The following is a 25,299-nucleotide window of genomic DNA, read 5'->3' as shown; positions in this document are numbered from 1 at the left end:
AAATAGGGTAGATGTGAGTGTTAACCAGCTATATTATTATTCGGTATATATACTTCACATAAGTTAAGATTTCGGCATAGGGTCCACCAAGCATGGAAGGTGTGGTCCAAACAAATTACCACAAAGGATCAAAGGCAGAAAGCCAAAAGACCAATTAAGAGAAAATCTTAAGATTGATGTTGTTATTGGAATGGAGGGATCGGATTTAAGAAGAATCAATTGCACCGAATACCATTCAACCTTTCTTTAAGAATTGAGGAGGAATATGAGGATATACAACCAGATCTGCCAATTCTTGAAGATTGAAAAAACACCGATACAGGGGACTTCGAGAACAAAGAAGAGAATCTGAATGTGAAAGTCGCAGAAAAAGAAGAAAATCCAAAAAAGAATGAGAAAGCAAGGATCAAGAGAATTTAGACAAAGATCCAAAGAATGAAAAAAAAAATTGGACAAAGAATACGAATCCAAAGACGTAGAGAACTTGGATGAAAGATTCGAGGAACACGAAGAAAATTTGGATAGAGAGTTTGAACAAGAAGAATACGACACATCTTTTCATGCTCTGCCGCAAGTTTGAAATTCAAATTCTCATAATTCCATGGTGAAGATAAAGAAGACCCAGATAGCCATGTTGCTCAATTCAAAACAAGATGGCAAGTCAGTAGCTTTAACGCCCAGTTTGGAGATTCGGAGAAGCTACAACAGTTTGCAGGAACACTTGTGGGAAAGGCAATGCATTGGTTCACCCCGTATGGAGTGGGTCACTTTCATACATATGATAAGCAAAAGGTGGCAATTTTGGAGAGCTTTTAGAAGGATAAAACTCCCAACGATGTCCAAAAGAAGCTAAGGGATTTTAAGTAGAAAAAGTTGTTTATTAAAGATTATGCTCACTTTTTGAATTTAAATGCAAGATTGGGCCTAGTAGAAAGACCAACCATTGAAACGTTGGCAGAATATTGAAACATTGTCTGTTGAATATTGCGGTCATCACTTTTGAATCTAAATGCAATCTTGATTGGACATAGAAGAAAGACCAACCATTGAAACATTGCCAAAATGTTTGTGCAAAGGGCCAAAACTAGAAATCCCCAGTGTAGTGGGAGGCATAATCCTTCCTGTAGGAGCAAATGGAATCACTTTTTTGATAGATTCAACTAAGCAGGAAGAAAGAAGCACTGGCACAACAGAAAGATAAAATAATGTGGAGACGAATTTCAAAGATGATTCCAACATTGATTTGGATGACACGAAAAGTGAATCTGATGCCGAGTTTGATTCTAGTGAGGAAGAATCCGACATTGGTTCAGACAATAAAAATAAGAAAAATAAAAGAAAGAAGACAAAGAAGGTGGAGAATAAAGCCTAGAAAGATGCCAAGAAGGCAAAGAAAGAGAAATCTATGTCCAAGAAGGCTTTGAGATTGGGGGAGGTCAAGAAGCTGGTCGAGTAAAAGCTTAAAGTCTAGGAATGATGAAGAATCTCCCATAATTTCAGTGTGAAATTTGCACAAAGAATCATCCAATTGAGGTATGCTGGTACAACCTGAATGCGCATGCAAATTAGAACCAAACGCCACTAGGGATTTTGGCAATGGGAGCAAATCGAGTCGCCATTAGCTTGAATGTAGCTGTGAACCAAAATAGAGGAATGTGAAGGATTGTAAGTACTACATGGGAACAAATGGACATAGGTCAGGAATGGACTACTTGTTGTGGGTAAAACACCACTTGGAGTGAGGCTTGTCAATTGTGAGATATGGCAATAACCAGCAAAACCAATAGCTGCCGCAAACACCACATGCCAATATCATGATCATACAAGAGTTAGCTGGTCCAACGCAACAAAGTTTGTCCTAGCCCACAAGAAACTAGCACCATGACTCCCATGAACTCTGTGATTGTTTTAAATGCATGCTCGTCGAACACATATCAGAGTTCAAGAAAAGTGGAGGTTCTGGCAGTCACTTGATCTAAGGGCTCAGTGAAGGAGAAAACCTCCGAGAAGAAGGAGCTGAAGGAAAGACAACTCCGATGGAAGGATCAAGAAGAGGTCCACACAATGACATTGAAGGAAATACATAAGATTTAGGCTACAGAAGTGACAAACCTTGTTTGGCAATTAAAGCACAAAATAAGTTCGACAACAAGTCTGACAATCCATTTGATAAGCCATCCCCAATGAGTCCGGCAACCAGTCCAAAAACCAACCCGATTACAAGTCCAACAACCAGTTTGATTTTGGAAAACTAGTCTAAAGTCTGAGACCATAATGAAGGTAGAAAGAATAGAGCTATTCAAAGCTTTAAAATAAGTGTCCATCAAGATCACTTTTGCATTAGGGCAGAATTGGGGTCTCCAAACGGTCCCCAATTAGTGTTTCCTAATTTCAAGGGAAACAATCCTACAAGCATTCAAGAGGTGATAGGCCCTTCTGGGAGAAATTTTCCCCCCTCAGCTTGTTACAAGCTTGCCCCCTCCTCTTCTCTAGTCCAGCTCCATTCTCCCTCCATTTTTCAAATGTGGGAACTCATTTGGTAGCTTTTTTGCCCCCTCCTGCTCTAGTCCACTGTCTTTCTCCCTCTCTAGCACCTCCTGTAGCAGCTGCTCATTCTCTCTCCATTCCTAGCTACAACACCTCTTACAATAGCAACTGCTCATCCCCCTCTTCTCTTTCTCCCTCTATTCCTAGCTACAGTACCTCTTGTAGTGGCTGCTCATCCCCCTCTGCTCTTTCTCCCTCCATTCCTAGCTACAACACCTCCTGGAGCAGCTAATCATCCCCCTCTGCTCTTTCTTCCTCCATTCCTAGCTAGAGCACCTCTTGGAGCTTCTCTCAACCTTCATTTGCACCCTTTATACCTTCTCCCTCTCTCTCCCTCTATCAGAGCTGCTCTCTCCCTCCAAGCTACACTTTCTAGTCCACTATTACTGTTGTGACCTCTGTACAAGCATGGTGTGGAGACCATACATGTACTCTGTGTCCCACAGGAGCAAAAATGCACTAGGTGAATGGGTGCCTTGCACCTACAACTTGAATGATTGGTTAGTCATGAGAGGATCTACCAAGGGTCCACATAAGCTTCCCAAAAGCAAAAGAGGTGATCTTATGCAAGAATGGAAGGGCCGCATCATGAAGTTCAAGCTTGGAAAGAAAGGATGGCTTGCAAAGGTGCAACACATCTACATGGGGAAGGACATGCGCCTTCCTCCGATAAGCAATCAATCGACAATACCATCGCATTGTAAGTCTGCATTTTGTGTAAGATTTCTAAGTGTAATGAGTCAGTTTGAAATTGTATTTTGAAATAGCACCAACGTAATGAGTCAGTTTGAAATAGCACTTGTGCATAGCAGATGTATTTCCTTCAAACTTTGAGGATCCAGTGCTTCTTAGGTAAGTTTACTTCCATTCATGAGAATTTAGGAAGGCAAATGCATGCTAGAGAGAAGTCCTTTGCTTTGAAACAGAGAAATATCTATTGGTATAATGCCAAGTACATTACTCCAAGGATGGCATCAAGCTATGGCCATCTTCAATGCATTGCAACACCACAACTTGAAGACATGGATTGCAGCATGGTGGACACAAGAATAGTACATGAAGTTTACATTTGGCTCTAAATGGGTAAGGTTGTTTTGGTTTATGCCTCTGCACATTTTTCCTTCTTGTTTTCAGAATATCCGGATGCACAGAACAAAAACCATGTGGTCAGGCAAGTGCCTACATGAGAATGCCCTTGAGAAATTGCTTGGGGTGAATTGGGGAAGCAGGTCAGGTGAACAAAAGGGTGATCTGTTTTAATGCCATGTATGTAAGGAAAATGTGGTTGTCAACAAGTACCACATCTCCCGCCAAATGTTATATTTTGCTTTTCAATATAGGTGCTGGAAGAAAACAGGTGGCAATTGGCTCCCCCTTGACTCTAACGACGATGATAATACAAGGGTAAGTTTATGTATTGATTCTCATTTAGGAGATGACAAGAATGTGACTATCACATCACAGTGGACTCTTAGGGATGTGCGGGAACAACTATTGGTCATGGAGGATGGCATGTCTGAGTCCTTTCACTTTACCTTAAATGGTGAAAAGGTAGGAAAGCGTGTAGAGAAGCACATGCATAGTGCCACTTTTATCCCTCCTGCAATATTGAAGATGGTAAACAATGTGGGGTGGAACAATTGTGGATTTTGACATTTTCCAATTCATAGTGGCATAATTAATTTTGATGTTTTGAATGGTTTTCTTTCATGTCAATGTCAAGTTTTGCCCAAAAAATTTATAATTCATTTTATTATTTATATTTAGAACATTTGGGTATATATAGGTTATAAAGTTACTTTAGTTTCAAAGTTTCACTATCATAGCCATAGTTCTCCTAGCTACCAAACTACCATGGATTCTGCTAGGTCTGCTTCCATGATTTCATCTCCCGTACTCCATTAGTTGATAGAGAGGAGGAGTTATTTCCAGTATTTGATAAGAGCATAGATGTCCTAGGCACCTACTTGGGAGCTCGAGACGATTTTGAAGACCTCATCAAGTACATGCAAGACCACATCGCGAGTTTTGCATATCAACTTGATGAGTCTACAAAAAGATGGGTCCCAATTGATTGTTTGAAGTGCTTGTTCAATCAAGAATCCAAGTCTCCAGGAGGACGAAGCTCTTGGTGTCCCGTGTGGATACGAGGTGGACATGACTATGCAAGAACCTAGGTTTTTGGGAGCAGATGATTCAATAGAAGAGGTTCTTGCTTTAACACTGGACAAAATCAAAGATGCAAAGACATCAATCTACTCCGACCTACCTGATGTTCCAGAAGAAGCCTCCACATCTCACTCCGGAGAGTAGGAGGCCTCTGGATCCATCCTCATTGACAAAGAGGAAGGGATTGAGCATGACAACTCCATAGCGGTAAGAAACTATGAGCTTTGAATTTCTTCTCTCTTGGTATAATTTTGCTTTATCAGCATTCTAATTAATGTTGGACTATTGCAGGAGGCATTTGAGGTCAACCTCTTCTCATCTCGGCAATGCCTTGTTCGCAGTAGCTTCGGCTGAGATCACTCACTGGCACATTACCTTGGCCAAGCAAAAGGGCGCTTTGTGGGGCTAATCACAAAAAGTTTTTGCCACATGGCACTGATGACCTCCTGGAGTGCACAGTCTTGTCACGAGTGATTGGTCATGCTGATATCAATCGCAATGCTGACAAGGTCATTTTGGTGAACTGCATGGCTGCCCTCAATGCTTTTGGAACCAATTTTCAAGGTATGGCATTGATGGCAATAAGCATGTCCCTGGCCAGCAACGACAATAGCGTTGATGCTCTATCGACTAGGTTTAGAGCTAGAGTGTATTTGTGAATTCAAAGCCCGATGTTCTCAATGTTTTAGAGAAGAGAGAGAGGCTGTGAAGCCTTATTGTATAGAACTTTTATTTTATATGAATACATATATACTTTTTATATCGTGTCCCATTTTGTGTTCTTTTACAAAATTTATTTTATACTATCATTGTATTTTGTAACTTTAATCTTTGTTGGCATTAATATTTTCATTCACTATTATGTTCAAAAGCATGCTATCAGATAAATTTTTGCCTATAATGGTCATTTCTGAGCAATCCAGTAAGAATCTCACCCTGGCGTAGAAGGGAAAAGTGATCGGCATCATGCATGGAACTCAAAAAGGTCAAAACCCTCTATGTTCAAATAGGGTCCATATGTGCCATACAGGGTTTTGACCTTTTTGAGCTCCCCGCATGATGCCGAACACTTTTCCCTTCTATGGTCTAAACCCTCTATGGTCAAAAAGGTCAAAACCCTCCATGGTCAAACAGGCTCCATACGTGCCATAGAGGGTTTTGACCTTTTTGAGCTCCCCATACGATGCCGAACACTTTTCCCTTCTGCACCAAGACAAAAAAACATCATTTGACCACTCAAATTCACACTGAACTTGCATAAACTAATGGAAAACATCACAGAACCTATATAATGACATGGGAACAGTAATAGAACATAAAAATATCTTTTATTCATTGGTCCCAACAGGCAAAGATTTACAAAGTGATTCAAATTACACCACCAAATGAACCTAAACAACATCTAGGACCTAAGGGAGGGATCGGAGCAGATGCGCTTAGCAAGTGCAAGGTCCTTGTCCATCACTGTTATTCTTTTGGCATGGATAGCACATAAGTTCACGTCTTCAAAAAGACCTACTGTCATCTGCTCCGTTGCCTCCTGAATTGCTCCCATAGTGCCTAGAGTGAAATGCACATCATCCTTGTAATGCTGTGCTATTTCACGTAAAACACACTGGAAGGGTGCATGGCGAATGAGATTGTCCACAGTGGTTTGGAACTTGCGAATCTCTTGAAGTGCCTTCACACCTGATTTCTTGCGCCTCTTAATCTTTGGGGGACCCTATACGGGCCTCTAGACATGGCTTCATGTCCGCTTGTCCACTTTGAACTCCTTTCGCCTCTCCTTCCTTGCAACCTCCTCTTGAAACTCCTCTTCTTGTGTTTGGTGGGTCCTTCAAGGTGGCCTACCGTGCCTAGGGGTCTACTTTGTCCTTGGTCCCTTTACCTTTTGATGAGGCTGTGAGATAGTAGGCTGAGGCTCTTTCTCAGCTCGTACTAGAGGCTCCTCATATGTGACAATCTCGATGCACAGAGGGTTGATGGTGCTCTTCCGTGTAGTCTGCTTGGTTGGATTGGGGCCAAGGTTCATTATATCTGCGAGCTTGCCAAATATACTTTCTCTTGTTTTGGCCCCTTTAATCTCTCCATCTCCTCGTTTTGCCTTTCTTGCTCCCCTTGTTGGTCTAGATGCTCATGCCAGGACCTATGGAGGAGGGAGGGGCAGTTGATCATGATTGATTGGACTCTTTTGTCCCTCTTGAGAGACCTCTCTACTTCCACGGTTAGTTGTGTGGAAGGACAGAGAGGACCCCTGATTATGCTTGGAACCTTCATCGTGCTGGGATTCCTCATGGTGCTAAGCTCCCTGGGATCCCCTATGAGAGTCAGGTGGTGGGGACTCATGTTGCTGGGACTCCTGATTATGAGAACCACCTTCAGATCCCTGCTGATCATTGCCCTCTTGGCCACTAGGGCTTGCAGTGTGTTCAAAGTCCATGGAGTTGTGAGGAGGACAGCGGGTAGTGTTTAAATGGCGTCCAGTGGGTCTAGCAGTTTAACTCGTGCCATAGAAATGAGGGATTTTAGGGTTTGTGCTTTATATAGTCTTTTTTAAAGCACTTTAGGGTTTTTATTTATAGGCCCTTTTAAATTAGGGTTTTTTGAGTGCACCCCCTCCCCCCCGGTCCTTTTGTCACCAGTTCAATAATGCTTAATCTTCACCACCCTCCCTCCCAACCCACCCACCCCTTCGCCCTACCATGTCACACTTGCAATTCTGCAATTTCCAAAAAAATTTGTGAATTTTGGAATCTATAATTGACTCAAAATAGTGTTAACTTTATTCATCAAATATTTTATATTTGGGGTTCTCTTAGGACCCAACACCTCCCTTGTCCGACTCTACGTTGCAACCAAAGCGCAACCCCTTAGCTCCCTGTTGAGGACTTCCAAGCAGCATATCTCCTTATCTTGACATGTTGAACCGTTTTTGCAAGACTTGAGACCCCATTGAGACCTCTACCTTATCGCGCTTGAGAGTCCTTGACTCTAGACATCTATAAAACGGGTAAGTCAAAACATCGAGCGACTGCATTCGAGTGAGCCCAAAGTTCAAGCAATGCTTATGAGGAACTTTGTCTAAACCTATAGGAGCAATAAATTTTTACTAAAAATGGTTGAATCTACATGACACTATTACAGATTGTTTTTAATTATCTTTTGTATGATTCTTGGCAACTTGCAAAGATTAAGCTTACTATTGGATAACTCATAAATCCATGCAAGTCAGCAATCATTAAATGAATACCAAAGGGAAAATTCTTGGCAACATACAAAGAGAAAACCTATTATTCGATAAATAATAAATACATGCAAGTTAGCAATCATTCAATAGATACAAAAGGGAAAATGCTACAATGTCTACACCTTGAGGTGATCACTCAGAATTATGTAAGGTAGTATGTGCATTGAAGGGGTTTCTTTATTTTATGGAATTACATACATGGCAACAATAGTCCTACCGATGATATAGAAGCTCCTCCTAGCAAAATCCCTCACAAACAGTTATTTGTAGCTCATCGATTTTTATGCTACCGACATGATTTGATCCATTTTGTACACAAAATGATCACATGAATAAAATGTTTAAACTATGGAACTAATAAATTATTGATCACCTTATGACCATGATGATGCTAACTAAATATGGATCACCTTCATATGTCCTTAACCATGTATACACCTCTAGGATGGAGGGAGGAAACCAAGGACCCAAACTCTAAATGCGAAAAATCCATGGTCATAATTAAATATAGAGTTTGATAAGGTCCGGCTCTCATGAAACAAAGATAAGTATAAACTTTCTAAATATCTAGAATTTTGACACTTTAACATGAAAAATGTATTCATTCATATCATTCCGATCGTTTTGACTACAAACATAACCATATTTGGAGTCCGATTGACTAAGTTATGGCCCAAATAAAATTGGCAAGAGGAGCCTCCCAAGAGGCCGCGATATATCGCGGCCTCTAGGGAGAATCCTCCTCCCATTATTTTTTTGCCTTGAAAATGGAAATTGCACAAGAAAAACACATACTTTGACCCTTTTCTTCCACCCCTCTGTGGTTGACCCTTGAAAAACATTGCCAAACATTTTCAGAAATTGTTGTTTGTCTATAAGACAATTGATTACTCACACAATATCATGGGTAGGACAACAACCGTAAAAGTAAGCAATGCATGCTATTTTTTAACATAAAACATCACACTAGAATGTCAAAATTTATGAAATTCCTCGCTCGAACCGTCGCCTCACTCGAACGCAGTCGCTCGAATTCTGGTAATCTTCCTATAAACCCAATCGAACATTTCATGTAGTGCATTGCTTCGCGCGATACCACCCCCATGCCTTGTATTCTTGAAGTATGTTGCCTTTGCTCTGTAGTGCGATTTCTCCATTCCTTGAGTATTCCAAATGGACAGAGGGTCCCATTGCTCCACAAACCATGGTGCGTGCGTAAAGAGTATGCTGTAAAGAAAAACATCATATTAGAAACATAAACTGACTCAAGTTTAAAGCACAAAATTTCAACCTAAGGAGGATTACCATGTAATGTGTAATATGTGACTCCCCCCATGCTTCCACCATCAATGATATGAATTCTCCTGATGCTGTCCTGAATCTCTCATAATAAAGCTCATCTATTTGACCTTGTCTATGCAACTTTATAAATGCATCAAGCTTTGTCCACAGTTTTGCTCTCAAGGTAGCAATTCACGGATGTGAGCTTGATTTGTAGTGCACTCACACAAAGCTTCCTCGTACTCCCAACCTAGGGTGCTTTGAGCCAATGTATGTTTTTCTTTATCAGCATTGTGGTTGGACAAGAACCTCCTTGCCTTTCCTCCACCCATGGACACTTTAGTAGGAAGATTTTCTTTCTTTCCTGATTGTTTCTTGTCTTGCTTAAGCTTCACATTGCCTCCGTGAAGTCCCATTAGTGAGAGTAGTTCTTCAACTTTTGCAATGCATGATTGTGCAGATACTTGCTGTGGCCTCAAATTCCAAGCATAAACTAGATGAAGATAGAGTAACTTATCAAGTATATGTAGTTCAACATGCAAAGCACACGTGTACCTGCTCCAATGGAATTGGTAGAATGGGGTCCCACTTATGATCCTTTTTGTGACGATCAGGGGCTGCACTTTGGTTGCAAGGAAGGATGCCAATATCCCACTGTAGGCTTCCCTTTTGCATCTTCTGAGAGTGGGTGCAATACAAGCATGTACATTTTGCATCTGCACCTGTATCACAACCATACAAGCACTTGAGGGTATTCAAATCACTAGCTAAATGCCATTCAACTTGAAACGTTCCATGCCCATACACTATTAATGTTTGCCTTGCCTCTTGTCGAATAATCGATGGGATGTTGGTGCGCTCCAAAACCCACTTCAATGTCTCATGGCACTCCTTTAGGGTCTCAAAGGATGCAAGCCACCATATGTACTTCTTATATTCGACCGAGAAACCCTGCTCAACTTCCTCATCCCCTTGAGCAAAATGCAAGGCGTCATTCATAATACAATGCTCACCCTCTCTAGCTTGTGCTCTTTTACCAACTGAGCTTCATGTATTTTTATAACAAATACTAGCTTGCCATCTATACAATGAAAGAGAAATACAGTAAGGATATCAAAATGAGAAGAAATAAAGTTTGAATGTGAAGAGGGAATTTCTCTTACCTTCTTCTCTCATCCCATAGAATTTGACCATGGCTTTTGCAAGTTCTCTACATCCACACAAACATTATTGAAAGCATTCATCTCAAACGTTTGGATGCCAGATTTCTTTTTACTCTTCCAAGTCATTGCGCCACTTACACAATAGTATCCTCCAAGCTTTTCTCTAGCACATTGGTTTGTTTCTCGACGTGCAAGCCTTACAGACCACGATGTTGGCAATGGCATTGTAGATATCTTATACTTTTCCTCCATAGGAAACTTGAAAGCACCTCCTTTGCTTGCACGAGGCCCTTAAAGTCCTTCATTACCTCTCTAGCAACTTCTTCACATAGCCCTTTCTATCTAAGGTCCTTCAACACTCAATGACATCACTTGGATTTATTAAACTTCTTACAATATATGAAGGATCACTATCATCCATTTCCATTGTTCCTATCACATCCTCCATGAAATTCCTAAAGTAGAGTATGAATGAGTCTTAGTTGAAAAATGCAACACCACGAATATATTTTGGAGTAAGAAATTTCATTGAAAATTTGGGGAACTAACCTAGCAGCCCGTACTCTCCTCTTTTGGGCACCACTATTGGTTGACAATGCATCCATAGATTGCAATTGTCTTTTCCTCTCCTTTAGTCCCAAAGGTGTTCCCTTCAACTTTTGTACTCATTCTATCGACTTCTGTCGTTCCTCCTCCAGAACACGTTGAACTTGGCCATAGATAGACTATCGCTCAAGGTCCAGTGCACGTGCTTTGTCATTGAGTTCTTTGTTTTGTAATTGGAGACCCTGCATACTACTGTGCATTGCCACAATACTAATATATCCCAAATGTGCAAGTTCTTCTGCTTGGGCTCTTTGCACCTCGCTTGCTTGCATAGCCAATGTTTGATAATGGTTCAATCGATTGCAGTAACCAAGCAATCTAGCAAGTCCATTGCCAACAAACCGAACAACATCATGCACTGTATGAAAAGGACGACTCTTTTGGGTAGCAGGGTCTAAAGGATACAAGTTTCCATCCACCCAAAGGTCAAGATGCTTCTTCCCTTGCAATCAAAGACTATGGAACACACCTGTAGGAGTTCCACTATATCCCAAACGATGTGTTCTTGCATATTTTGTCTCCAGTTATAGGTTCACATGGTACTTGTTGGATATGCTCTCGAATGGTGCCATGAGTACTCAAAGAGAGGTATCAGTGATGTAAGCTAAAATGTAGGGGAGAGCTGGCAAAGATGGAGCAGTGAGAGGGAGAGAGTAGCAAGGAAGAGGGAGGAGGAGAAGCAGATCAAGGCAAGAGGAAGAGGAGGAGGAGAGTAGGGCGATAGGTGTAGAAGGGAGGGAAGGAGCTGCTACAGAAGGGAGGAGGAGGGGAGAGATGCTACAGGAGGGAGAAAGAGGGGAGAGATTCTGTAGGAGGGAGGAGCAGAGGAGAGGGAGTAGGGAGGCTAGAGAAGGAGGGGAGAGGAAGGAGGGAGGAGGAGCTAGAAGAAGGAGGAGGAGGGGAGAGGGAGGAGGGAGGAGGAGGAGCAAGACAGAGGGGAGAGGAGGAGGGAGGGGGAGGGAGGGAGAGGGAGAGGGAGGAGGAGGGAGGGAGGTGGAGGGAGGGACGGAGGGAGGAGGGAGGGAGGGAGGGGGAGGGAGGGAGGGAGGGAGAGGGAGGGAGGGAGATTCGAAATTTGAAATTCAAATTTCAAAAAGTGCCCCCCTCCCCTCATTGATGGGGGGAGAGGTGGGCTCAAATGTGGGCTTAACCCACCTAGGTTGCGCTGGTTAGGCCTCTTTGGGACCCTCCGAGCCCCTTGCATTAGCCCACTAAGCATTCCCTAATCCATTCCTTATGAGGCCCTTTTGAGACCCCAATTCTCCCCTAATGGATCAGTTGTTGAGTTTGGCTTCAAAATTTGGAAATATTTTATGAAGCAACTTCAAGAAGAAGGCAATGAAGAAAATCAACAAAGGCCCTTGCAAGAAGCCGAGGATCAATAGAGTCAACAAGACCTGCTAGTTTTACAAGTGAAGCCAAATGATTTGGACTGTAAGATTTTGGCAATAAAAGTTCATTGTTATGAACAAGAAATACCAGGATCGTTGTTAGAGGGACAACGTTTCAAGTAATGATGGCGGATCAATGACAGGTTCAACTAGTAACCAACATCATTTGGAACCAGCAAATCAATATTCAAGGATGTCGTTTAGGGTACAAATCGATATTCAAGGATGATGTTTAGGGTAAACTTTGTGGTACTCTTGATGGAAAAAGGTGACCTCTCATATCCCATGCTACTTGAAAGACCATGGTTCAATACGGCAAGAGCAAATTACAATTTGTAGCAAGAAGAAGAAGCTAAGACTTGACATGATCCTGAAGTTGTTTTTGAAGAAGGAAAACATACCTTTGATAGCACAATGTGTGAATATGTTATTGGAAATGGAGATGAAGAGGAACATGAATCCCTTGATGCTAACCCCTCTATTGTACACTATTCAAGGTTGATGTAGGGCATACTGCACAACGGTATACAATAGAAGTGGCGTCAGTTTACTAGGTTTTGGTGGGAAAGCCTAAGGCGGTTTGGAAGAAATCTAGCAAGAAGGTAGCGGATCCAAAATTGGCAAATGAGGATGATGATGGTCCTGCGTAATAGCTATTTATACTAGGTTTTGGTGGAAAATCCTGAGCCGGTTTGGAAGAAATATAGCAAGATACTTTTGATTACTGTTTAGTTTCACGATTTGATTTTGAAAGCTTGGCAATATTTTGTAAGAAAATTCCAATTAGGGACATAGGGGACAACTGTGTATGGGAATTGCCAGTATCTTGGTATCGCACCATGCTCTACTGACAATTAATCACATAATCCTCGATTGGTGAGTTGTTACATAGGAAAAGGGGTCATCTATATACCATTCCAAAGATGGAAGATGCAATCTACTGATTAGGCTCTTGTGGGTTCAGGTCAGCAACTTTGTCCCAAAATTACTAACCATCGAGATGTGTTAGGAGCTAACTGGCTATATTCTTACCCCAAATTAGTATTCAAGATATATACTTAGTATAAGTTAAGGTTTTGGATCTGAAAGTAGGTGTGTGGAACATTGTAACTGCTTGAAACATCGTTCTAAAAGAGATCTACACAGAATGCATTGAATGCAATGAGTATCTGGTATTGTGAGAATATGAACTCGTTTGGATTCCCAATCTCTATGCTGTGTTCTTATTTCTTTTATATATATTTCTAGTTATTGTTCTTTATTGAAAAAGAGAGAGAGAGAGAGAGAGAGAGAGAGAGAGAACATTTGATCATTTGCCAATGTACCATTGGAGTGTAATGAGAAAGCGTATTTTGTGATGCTAAGCCTTGCAATGCAACCCATCACCTGATTCCAACTCAATTATCTTTCCTTAAATGTCGAAACAATTATCTTTCCTTCTAACAATTAAATGTTAAAATCGACAAAGGAGAATTGAATTCTCCTCCATGGCACTACCCATAGGAGGTAGTGCTTAAAAGCTAGGCAGAATCTAAATCGGTGTTTTGCAATTATAGCTAGTAAAAAATATGTCAAATGTCAGTTTTCGCTAGCAATGCATTGTACACACTTTGGTCTCACCTTATTCACCCACTATTTTTTGCCCACATCCTCACCTGTAATTTTGCAATTTTAGCCACTACAAACACATTTTCGCTAGGAATGTATTGTACACACTTTGGTCTCAATTTATTCAACCACCACTTTTGGCCCACGTCCTCATCATCTTCTCAAACCATATAGTGTCAAACCTGTTAACCACTGTGAGATAAAATGTAGGTTGATGGGTGTTATAACAGGGATGTTGAATGATGGGGATGCAATGGAAATGGTTGCGAGGGTCGATATTGTGTTTACACACATCGTTGGAGATGTGGATAGGAGTAGATAAGGTTGGGAAAGATGTTAGATGAGGGAAATGACTTGGATAAAGGGAAAGAGAGAAGACACAATGCCCAGGGGGTGCACCTAAAACTATATAGTTTGTTAACATATAGGGAATTCATATAGATATATGCGCATGAGGGGTTTTTAAATTGACAACATAAAAAAATCATCATTTTACAAATGCAAATAGATCTAGGACTCAGATGTAAGTAGGATTTTAAATATTAGTACTTGAATGCATGTTGTATGGAAGGTTTTCTAGGTGTGCAATGCTATGGGAGCACTCTTAGTGTTTAGACAAAGTGTTGCACAAGCATGTCTATGGGGAATTAGATAGCATTGTTCCACAGTTGACCTTATTCCTCTTGTGGCAAGACAAGCACGTCTATGGAAAGTCAGATAGCTTTGCTCCACAATTGACCCGCTTCCTCTTGTAGCAAGCCAAGCTTTGGAGTGATTGATTGGGGGGAAGGAGAGAAGCTTCATGTCCTTCGAAGCTAAGGAAAGTGCATAGCAGGTGTGGATGGGGATTGAGGGGAGGACGTGAAAGTGACAATAGTTTAGGAGGGGACTTCATAGTAGTGGCAGGTGTGGAAATGCATAAAAGTGAGGACTTGACATGTATCTTGCCATACTTGCAAAAATGCACTTGCCCTTAAGGTCCAATACTAATGAAATGCAGACAATAGAGGCTATGTGTGGGTGCCTATGCAACAAGAAATCCGTCCACTCACAAAATTAAGTGGGTGCCTATGCAATAAGCAAGCCTTGCACTCACAAAATTAAGTGGATGATGGATGTAGCTATTTATCATCGTATGGGTTTAGAATGGGCATAACATTTTTTCTCCATCCTTAGCCATAGCTTCAAGTCCTTGGGAACTAGAATGGGATCCCTTCTTTCAAGGATTGGAAAGAAGGAATGATGACATGTACTTCCCCCTCCCCCCCCCTGCTTTTTAAACACATGATATAATGCCATGTGTCAAACACATCCAAGTTCTTTTGGTTGGTGGGATGGAAACAGGATGGAAACACATTTAAAATAAATGGGACCACCTTTTCCCATTCCCATCGTGTTTCCCCCCATGCGCTGAGACCCTAAGAGGTTGCAACGGCAAGAGGTTGCCAAGATGGAGGTATCATAATTTCAAATTTGAATGTCACATTCTGATTGGCTTGTATGGATTGGGCTCTGATATTTGTTTTGTGCCACCTATCCTTGCCTAGATGTGCATTGGTGGGTTTGATTTTTGAATGTCATGAAAGTGTAAAATGATTTGTGTGACGCATTACGGTTGTATATCTGCTGGTGCTGCATTAGATTTGGAACACGGTATGTTTTTTCAAGCTTGGGGATGGAGGCTCATTGGGGACACACTCGGGTGCTTTCTTGTTTGTAAGGTACGCATGATAATAGCAGAATTGTGATGGTGAGTGTTGATGGTTCCTTGGAGTTAGGAGAAGGTCCTTATCTACGTTCTTTCGAGTAGGAAAGAGATTCCCTTTGAGTTGAGATAACAACACTATATTATTCTTCCCCACATCACCCAAGCAGGTTCCCCAGAAGCTCCAGGGATTGCCCTGGGTGCGTGCCACGTGGCGACATGCACTAAAGGTGTTTACACACTAGTCGTGCGCCCAAGTTTGGGAGTGCAATGAGCGGCTAAGATTGGCTCACTCAAACGGCTGCCCATCAAGTTTGGGCGATCAAGCTTGGGCGGGGACATGTTTGCCACATAAGCTGACCCTGGAACCACCCTAATTGGTCCCCTTACCAGGGACATGGTTAGGACTTATGTTAGGATGTTTGTTTGTGGCGTAGATCTCCGAGTGAATATTTTGCCCAGTCCATGGCTACACTGGAAATTGAAACTGAAAGTCCGTTGGCAGCCTCAGCTTCATTTCCGCATGGTATTCGATCCCTTCTCCAACCAGTGCACCGCCCTCTTATCTCTTTTGCGGGCAACCCAGATGGTTTCTTGTTGGAATGGAATTCGATGGAGCGTCATCTGGTTCTACTTCGTCATTTTGCAGTGAACAGGCCAAATCGAAGGCCAACAAGACCATCGCCTTGGCCATGGCCGAGGAGGAAAGCTCTACCAGTTGCATCGATGCAGAGAGAGGGACACATCTTATGGTGCCATGGAAAGAGATGGCAGTGAAGCGAATGAGGAAGAAGACAAACAACAGCGAGCTGCAGTTGTTCAACCTAACCATAGCCATGGTTATCATCACAGTTTGTTCTAATATAAAACAGAACCAGCAAAATAGCAGGGAAGGAGGTAACCAGCTAGCAAGCAATGAGAACAGTATAAGACTAGTTCCATGGCAGGTAATGACAAGGTAGCAGCTCAGGAATTCGAGAAGTTTAAATAAAGCTTTTTTGGATAAAAAAGAAACATGCGGAAAATTAGACAAACTGGCATCGACGTCTCCCATAAAGCGGTAGTGTGAACAAAGACTCCAGATTTTACGAACGATAGTACTGAAAGAGTCACTGTGTGGTGAAGGACAAGCAAGGAGTTTCAGAAGGGGCAAAAGCCAGGGGATCAACGGGGCCATAGCATGCAATTGGCATGCACATACAACCGCCTCAAGAAGGCAATAGCGATCTGATGCTGAGCTTAGAGCAGACACTGAGTGTTTTAGATCGGATGGCTGAGTGGCCTTCGGTTGAGAACTTGGTATGCATTTTGCAGAAATGCAGGAAAATGAAGAGTTTTGCGTATGCCAAGCGTGTGCATGCACACATTTGCAATAATGGGCTGGAAGATCATGGAGCTGTTGGGAACTACATTGTGCCAATGTTTGTGGAATGTGCAAGTGTGTCTGATGCTCAGCAGGTATCCAACAGGCTGGTTCATCGGAGTGAGCATTCATGGACGTCTCTCATATCAGGGTATACACAGTCTGGGCAAACACACCATGCCCTCACCCTGTATCAGAAAATGCAAGAGGATAGTGTACATCCTAGCAGGTACACGCTTATGGCCCTACTGAAAGCCTGTGCTAGGCTGAAAGATGTGGACAGGGGGCGAGAGATTCATGTTGAAATCGTACAGAATCGATTTGAAAGAAATCTCTCCGTTGGCAACACCTTGGTGGACATGTATGCCAAAAGTGGCTCACTGAAAGAGGCACGTGAAGTCTTAGAGAAGCTGCCAGGTCGAGATGTTGTGTCATGGAATGCACTAATTGCCGGATATGCTGAATACGGACCTGCTCAGGCTGCACTGGAATGTCTTGAACAGATGCAACTGGAGGGCATGTCCCTGGATGCTGTCACATTTGTTTGTGCCTTGAAAACTTGTGGCTGGATAGGTGCTATAGACAAGGGCCGAGAAATACACAGAGACATCACACAGACAGGATTTAAAAGTGAGCTACTTGTTGGAAATGCTTTGGTCGACATGTATGTGAAATGCCACTCACTCTCAGAAGCACAGGAAGCCTTTGATAAACTGACAGCTCGAGATGTTGTGTCGTGGACAACACTAATTGCCGGCTATGCTGAACATGGACCTGGAGAGCAAGCGCTGAAATGTTTTGAGCAGATGCGAATGGAGCATATCTCTCCGAACGCTGTCACATGTATTTGTGTCTTGAAAGCATGTGGCAGCATAGGTGCCTTAGACAAAGGCCGAGAGATCCAGATGGATATCACACAAAAGGGAGTTGAAAGGGACCTTTCTGTTGGCAATGCTTTGGTTGACATGTATGCCAAATGTGGCTCACTTGCAGAGGCACGGAACGTTCTAGACAAGCTTGCAGCTCGAGATGTTGTGTCGTGGAATGCTCTTATTGCTGGATATGTCGAGCATGGATCTGGTCAGGAAGCACTGGAATGTTTTCAACAGATGCAACTGGAGGGTGTCTCTCCCAGTGATGTTACATTTGTTTGTGCATTGAAAGCTTGTAGCAGCATAGGAGCCATAGGCAAGGGCCAAGAAATACATGCTGAAATTGAAAGAAAGGGATTGGAAAGAGATCTATGCGTTGGCAACACTTTGGTGAACATGTATGCCAAATATGGCTTGCTTTCAAAGGCACAGGAAGTATTTGACAACCTGCCAGTTCAAGATGTTGTGTCGTGGGCTGTACTAATTGCAGGATATGCTGAACATGGATCTGCTCTGAGAGCACTGAAATGTTTTGACCAGATGCAATTGGAGGGCATTTCTCCAACTGTCTTCATGTTTCAATCTGTCTTGAAAGCTTGCAGTGGTGTAGGAGCCATTGACAAGGGCCAAGAAATACATGCTGAGATTGCACGAAAGGGGTTTGAAAGTGATCTTTTTGTTGGCAACACCTTGGTCGACATGTATGCTAAATGTGGCACACTTTCAGAGGCACAAGAAGTTTTTGACAAGCTTCCAGTGCGGCATATCGTGTCATGGACTGCACTAATTGCAGGATATGCTGAACATGGACCTGGTCAGGAAGCACTGGAATGCCTTGACTTGATGCAACTAGAGGGCATTCCTCCAAATTCTGTCACATTTGTTTGTGTCTTGAAAGCTTGTGTCAGCATAGGAGCCATTGACAAAGGGCGCAAATTACACACAGAGATCACACAAAAGGGATTTGAAAGAGATCTCTTTGTTGGCAGCACTTTAGTTGACATGTACGCCAAATGTGGATCACTTTTAGAGGCAAGAGATGTCTTTGACAAGCTGCCTATAAGAGATGTTGTTTCATGGAATGCAATGATAATAGGGTATGGCATGAACCATGAGGGTAACATGGCTCTACAATGTTTCAAGGACATGCGAGAACAGGGAGTGAAGCCAGATGCTACTACATTCACATGCCTTCTTACTGCATGCAGCCATAACAATCTGGTATTTGAGGGCTGGGAGTATTTCACGGTGTTGAGAGATGAATATGGCGTTGCTCCAACAATAGATCAGTATACTTGCATGGTTGATCTTCTAGCACGATCAGGGCATCTATATGAGGCAGAGAAATTCCTTGAAACTATGCGATGCCCTCCGTCTCCAGAAACGTGGACAGCTTTGCTCAGTGCCTGCAAAGCTTATGGGGAAGAAGAACTAGGATTGAGATGTTTTCAGCAGCTTCTACAGATGAATTCAGAATCTGCTGCTTCGTATGTGCTTATGGCAAACATCTATGCAAATGCTGGGAGGTGGGAAGATGCATATAGATTAGAGGATTTGAGAAAACTTGCAAGGGCAAGGAAAAAGCCTGCAAGTGCCTTGATAGAGGTGAAGAACAATGTGCATGAGTTTTTGGTTTCTGGCAGCCAAAGTATGGAAATCTTAGCAATGTTGGAAACATTGAGGTCACGCATGAGAGGTAAAGGGCATGTACCAAATGTAGATCTGGTTTTGAGACTCTGTTTTGATCTGGAGAAAGAAGCTGCAATTGAGCCACAGCTTTTGGGCTTGTCAAGTTGCCACGAAATCAAAACTTGCATGTGATGTTGCATGGATGACAAATTAGTAACCTCAGCCAGAGAAAAGACAGGATATCATTTTTTAATACTTCTAGTACTCTCATTTAAAGGAACAAAAAGACTTGTGTATAGGAAGTCACTAAATGCAAATAGGGCAATACGATGCAGAGAAGAGCAAAGTCCAGTACACCTAGTACTCTCATGTGCAAAAACTATAGTGACCCCCCCTAACCTTCTATTAATGTTTGAGAGAAAACCAACCATACAAATGAGCTATCCGCATGGCATTGCTTGTGGAAGAAAGTAGAGGAAAAAGCTGGCTGGTATTGTCCAGCCTGCTTCTAGAGAACCCAACTCGGGTTGGGCTAAAAGACAACGGATGCCTCGATCCGTGAATGTGTAGAATACACTTGCAGGCCAAGCCTTGCAGAAACAGATTCGCCTTTTGGGGTCGGCCTGGAGCCCATGGTCCCTTGCTCTCATATGGTGTGCAAGGTAAAGATGATAATCTGCCAAATGGCAGCAAGTATGGTATTGTCCAGCCTGTTTCTAGAGAACCCAACTCGGGTTGGGGGGCTAAATGACAACAGATGCCTCGATCTGTGATTGTATAGAATACACCTGCAGGCCAAGCCTTGCAGAAACACATTCGCCTTTTGGGGTTGTCCTAGAGCCCATGGTCCCTTGCTCTCATCAAGGTATAGATAATCTGCCAAATGGCAGCAAGTATGGCTGTTGGAGGAGCCTGTTGGCCTTCCATCACCAGACTGCAACTACAGTCAACCCAGATGTTCCAAGCAGTAATGTTGGACACCGTCTCCCAAACACTATCCTCCAGTGAGGGTACAAGTTGTTAATAGGGTGGAGGAATCAAGGTCGTTGATAGGATGGAGGATAGATTGTTCTATAAACCATTTTAATTTTGTAAGATGGATATATTCTAGCCTTTTGAAGCTATACATTATCCTGATAGGATGGAGGAGTCGAGTCCTGCACCTCAATCCGAAAGACACTCTATCCAACAATTCTATAGATCTCGGTCGAATAGGCTCTATAAATCAGGTTCCCATGTCAGAATTGAAGTCCAACCACATTCTCTGAGTTTGAGCCCCAATCCGAAGGGCCCCTTACCAAATCCTTTGTGCTGCGGGGTAGCTCCATAGATAGTGCGGGATCTCGTCTCGAGGTCTCTCTGTGCAGTGGTGGCACCTCCCATCCACTTGCATCCTTGCTCCAACCATGAGCTAATGGGCGGTCCCCTATTGGCCACAATCCATAAGAAATACATTATCTTTTCAGGGACAGAGGCTAGTAAATAGACAAGACTAGAATCTTCTAGTGACCTCATGGGGCATCTCTGCTCTACTTAATCTGCTCTCTCAAAGAGCTCCCGGGTGGTGTCGACTGATGTGTGAAGAGTATGAGAAGAAGGGCATCTCTGCAATGCTCTCTGAGTGCCTTGCTCTAGAAGGCCAAAACTTCCCATTGTAACTCTCCTAGGGGATGGCCCTCCCACAGCAAAAGCGGTCCTACCCCAAAGTGACTAGTACTGCATCAATGGCCCATCCCTTGCCAAGATGACCTGCTGCCACTTGAGCTACCCAAGGCCTTGTCCAACCTTGGGTCTCCCTCTACCCCACCTTGTGGTGCATGGGGTGCGAAGCGATTAGGCTCAATGCATTGAAAGGATCCTTAGAGGCATCCTTGTCCTAGAGAACTTTCCATACCAACTCGGGGGATCTGTGGCTCTGTGAACACGGGGATGGCGGCGTCTGTCTCCATTCAAGTGCAAGAGGGCTTTCACTTGTGCCTCTGTCTTATGGGAAAGGTGGCTCCATGCTTCAAAGGATCTCGTTGGATTGCCCTCCCACTGTGTCCACTCGATGCGCATATGTGGCCCAAGCATACACCCCTCTTGATCACGACCTTTGGATTCCAAACAAGGGGCTGGTGCTCAAACTCCTCTTGATACTGTGGGCTAGCTCAGATGAGTCCACCTAGCAAACACTGTCACACCCTATGTAACCCCTTCCTTGTGAGGAGAAAGATCCAACGATGAGATTGCTATTACTATCCTGTGTGGGGGGTGTCCTTAAGTTAGCATTGGTACTCTTTGATATTGCTCGTTCCAACATTAGATGATTCTCATGCTATAGAAACACCTAGTGACATCGTGGCAGCCATGCATTGAGCATACATAACATCACAACCTTGCTAGTTGAATCCTCTCAAGGCTTATTTGATCTCAAGATGGGAACATTCATTTGTTGTATGATAAGCCATATAGTGTGGACACCATATGTTTTGTCTTCTTGGGTATGTCAGTGGTGCATGTTAGATATGCTCAATGCCCCATTCTCCTGGTAACCACCAGTGGTCCAAGGTGCTCAAGTTGTAAGGCCCCCATATGAGGATAAGCGAGTGTGAGCCCGGGACACTGGATGGACTTGCATGTCAGATGAGGTCTATCAATGAGACCGTTGATGGTAGAAAGGTGATTGTATGGGAGCCCCTTACTCTTACTGAGGCCTGGGGGGTCCCAGGGGGGCTAGCGGCCCCCTTGGTGGGGGCTCGGGGGCGGGAGCCCCTGAGGTGACGGTATAGGAATAACGAGACATAATTTGGTGCTAAACGACGCTAAAGTAGGAACGTGAAGAACAGCACAATCACGATAACATTCGGTAGTTTGATTTAGGTGCTCTCAATCACATGACACATCAGAAATATTGCTTCTCAGTGTGTCCCTCATCCTCTTCTCCCCGTAGCTTCATAGAGAACAAGTCCCTCAAGGATTCACAAGTTACAAAATAGAGAATCCAAAGCCTACCATTTATGTCATCAACACTCCAGTTTGGATCATATCTTCACCTTATAGGCAGTTATTGAGGAGGCAAGCTCATGGTCATAGAAATTTTACACATGTGTTTTGTGGACAGTGTTCCATGAGCGCTCATGATTAGATGACTATAGAAGATGTAGATCTCGGTTATTATGATATGGTGGGTGATGACAGTGCTCCTAGAGGCCTGTCAGATTGGATCAAGAGTACGATAGGGGTGAAGTAGGGATGCCCCCTCTCACCAACTTTATTTGGGTGATATATTGATGAGATCACGACCTTCATTGACCGCCTAGGAGGCAAACGATCTCGATTAGCGAACCTGATGATATAGATACTATTACATGCAGATGATATGGTCACCATATCCTCTTCAGAAGTAGGGTTATAGAAACACCTAGATGCCCTACAGCGGTTCTATAGAGAGAGGGATTCGACAGTTAATCTTGGTAAAACCAAGGTTATGATCTTCAATACCTCCCGGCTAGTACTACAGTTTCACCTACAGAGGAGAGCTTGTGGAGATTGTACAGACTTACACATATCTAGGGGTGGTCTTTATAGGACCAGTCTTTACAATGATCCATGCAACGCGGGCACGCCTTACACAAGAGTAAGGGGATTTGGCTTGATTGGAGTGACTGTGTTTTCAAGTGCATTTTTAGGACCCCACGATGAAGGGATGGTTATTGACACATTAGTGAGGCCCATGGCCATGTACATAGGGGATGTGATCTGATAGTGACCATGGATGATTCTTTCCTATTAGTTTCGTTAAGAGGTGAAACTTTTATATTGGTGTTGAAAGTTTTATGCCCTAATAAAAATAAAAGTATGAAAAATTCACCAAGATTTGAAACTTTTATGAGAAAAAAAAAGAAGTTTCGCCAAGATTTACAACTTTTTCTTTAAATTTCAAAAGAAAATATATAAATTGTAATATGTTCTACAAATATTGTGAAACTAAAAAAACTAGCTCGATAAACTTTCGCCAAGATGTTATATTAATATATAAGTATAGCTTCGATAAAAACATCCCTGATAGTGACTAAGTGGTAATGCTTTGAGAGGCTATAGGCGACCATGGGATCCAAGATGATTTGGAGCAAGCCCTCAGTCCCCAACCAAATCATACAGGAAGAGTTTGTAATGACACCACTTGAGATCGATGCCATCTTCCAGGAAGTTACCTATCTTCACATAGTTTGGGCCTTACCTAGAGAGAGGCTATCGAGAGGCACTAGAGTCATCTATGTGATTGGTTGAGATTGGTGCTAGCATGGCCTGGTACGAATGCATCTCAAAATGGTTCAATAGACATGGAATTCAGATGGATTATCTCCCCCCTTACAGTATAGCTTGGATGCCCCTAATCCTCTTGTCCCATGGGATGAGATCAACTGTATCATACAGCAAGACCTACTTCAGCTCTATACGACATGGACATGGGGAGGGGACGAGGATTTCCCCACCATGATCATATTTTATCATGACCACTTTTAAGAATATCTGAGGATGGAATGATCATCATACCCCAGTATTTGGAGGATAGGTGAGTATCACATGCCTTTAGCATTGCCATTGGGCAAATGCGATTCTCATCCCATTAGCTAAGGATTGAGACAGGGAGAGCCGTAGGCACACCTATGGAGCAACAGATCTATCGATTATGCACATTGGGTGAGGTAGTGACATAGGAGCACTTTTCCCTGTTTACTATGACATAGCACATTGGGTGAGGTAGAGACATAGGAGCACTTCTTATATATCTTTCATGTTTACTATGAGATTCAAGGATGCTACGATCACTGCCTTTTCTAGGAGGGTCTTGGATTTAGGCCTCTCTCTATATTTATTCACTCCCAACTCTAGGTATGCATCTGTCTCTATCTGATGGAGATGAGACTTCATAGAGAGACACTCCTTTGTTAGATCATAGAGGGAAAGAGGGCGACTCAGCAGGGGATCAAACTTAGTGACACATCACAAATTTCTACACATTCGAGTCTAGTCTTAGACATGTCAAGATGGAGGATGAGGAGATTGACAACATGAGGGCACTATGGACTAGTGAGATAAGACAACGACGAGGGGAGACATAGCCAGAGACACTAGAGCCACCTATTGTTTGGCAATGGACTAGAGCATGCGGGATGGAGGTTCATCCTCTTACTGTTCTACTGGGATGAGATTGCTTAACCATAGGTGTTACTTTTTCTATGGCCCACAAGATACAGAGAGCTCGTAGACCATGCCGTCCACCACTGTGTGAGATGGCCAGATAGACAGAGATACGAGACGTTTTTGTAACTCACATCAGAGACACAATGTCACCAAGATATGCCTTCTACAGACTCAATATAAAGAAAAATTCTATTTGCCAATCGTCTTGCTTAGATCCTTATCTAAATTTTGGACACACACACACACACACACACACACACACACACACACATGCTTGCACGCATGCACACACATGCACGCATGCATGCATAGACACACACACACTCACAAGTTTATTGCTTCTCACACAAACATACTCACACACACTAGCATTTGGTGCACAAACACAATGCTTACAAAACCTTTTAACAGTTCTTTTTGAACCTGTTATGGTTATATGTGTAGGGAACTGTCTCTCTAATGGAAGATTGACATCTTATGGATATCAAGTTCATGGATCCTTGGTTTTTGGTGGTTTATGAGAACTTT

At 42.8% G+C, this 25,299-nt stretch overlaps 1 protein-coding gene across 1 annotated transcript in view; it reads left to right on the top strand.

The window, feature by feature from the left end:
• Nucleotides 1–16,137: 16,137 nt before the first annotated feature.
• The window catches only part of LOC147888381 (pentatricopeptide repeat-containing protein At2g33680-like), a 34,407-nt gene continuing 25,245 nt past the window's right edge, over nucleotides 16,138–25,299 (top strand). The window contains exons 1-2 of the mRNA XM_087392149.1: nucleotides 16,138–16,243; nucleotides 16,367–19,744. Of these exons, the coding sequence (XP_087248275.1) occupies nucleotides 16,909–19,744 (2,836 nt within the window). The 5' untranslated portion in view covers nucleotides 16,138–16,243; nucleotides 16,367–16,908. The remainder of the gene's footprint in view (nucleotides 16,244–16,366; nucleotides 19,745–25,299) is intronic.

Source organism: Dipteris shenzhenensis, chromosome 21 (genome assembly GCF_047967505.1).
Source record: "Dipteris shenzhenensis isolate YYH24624 ecotype China chromosome 21, Dip_SZ_1.0, whole genome shotgun sequence".
Lineage (NCBI taxonomy): Eukaryota > Viridiplantae > Streptophyta > Polypodiopsida > Gleicheniales > Dipteridaceae > Dipteris > Dipteris shenzhenensis.
The sequence above is the reverse complement of the archived record's forward strand: the minus strand, read 5'-3'. Positions and strand labels throughout refer to the sequence as shown.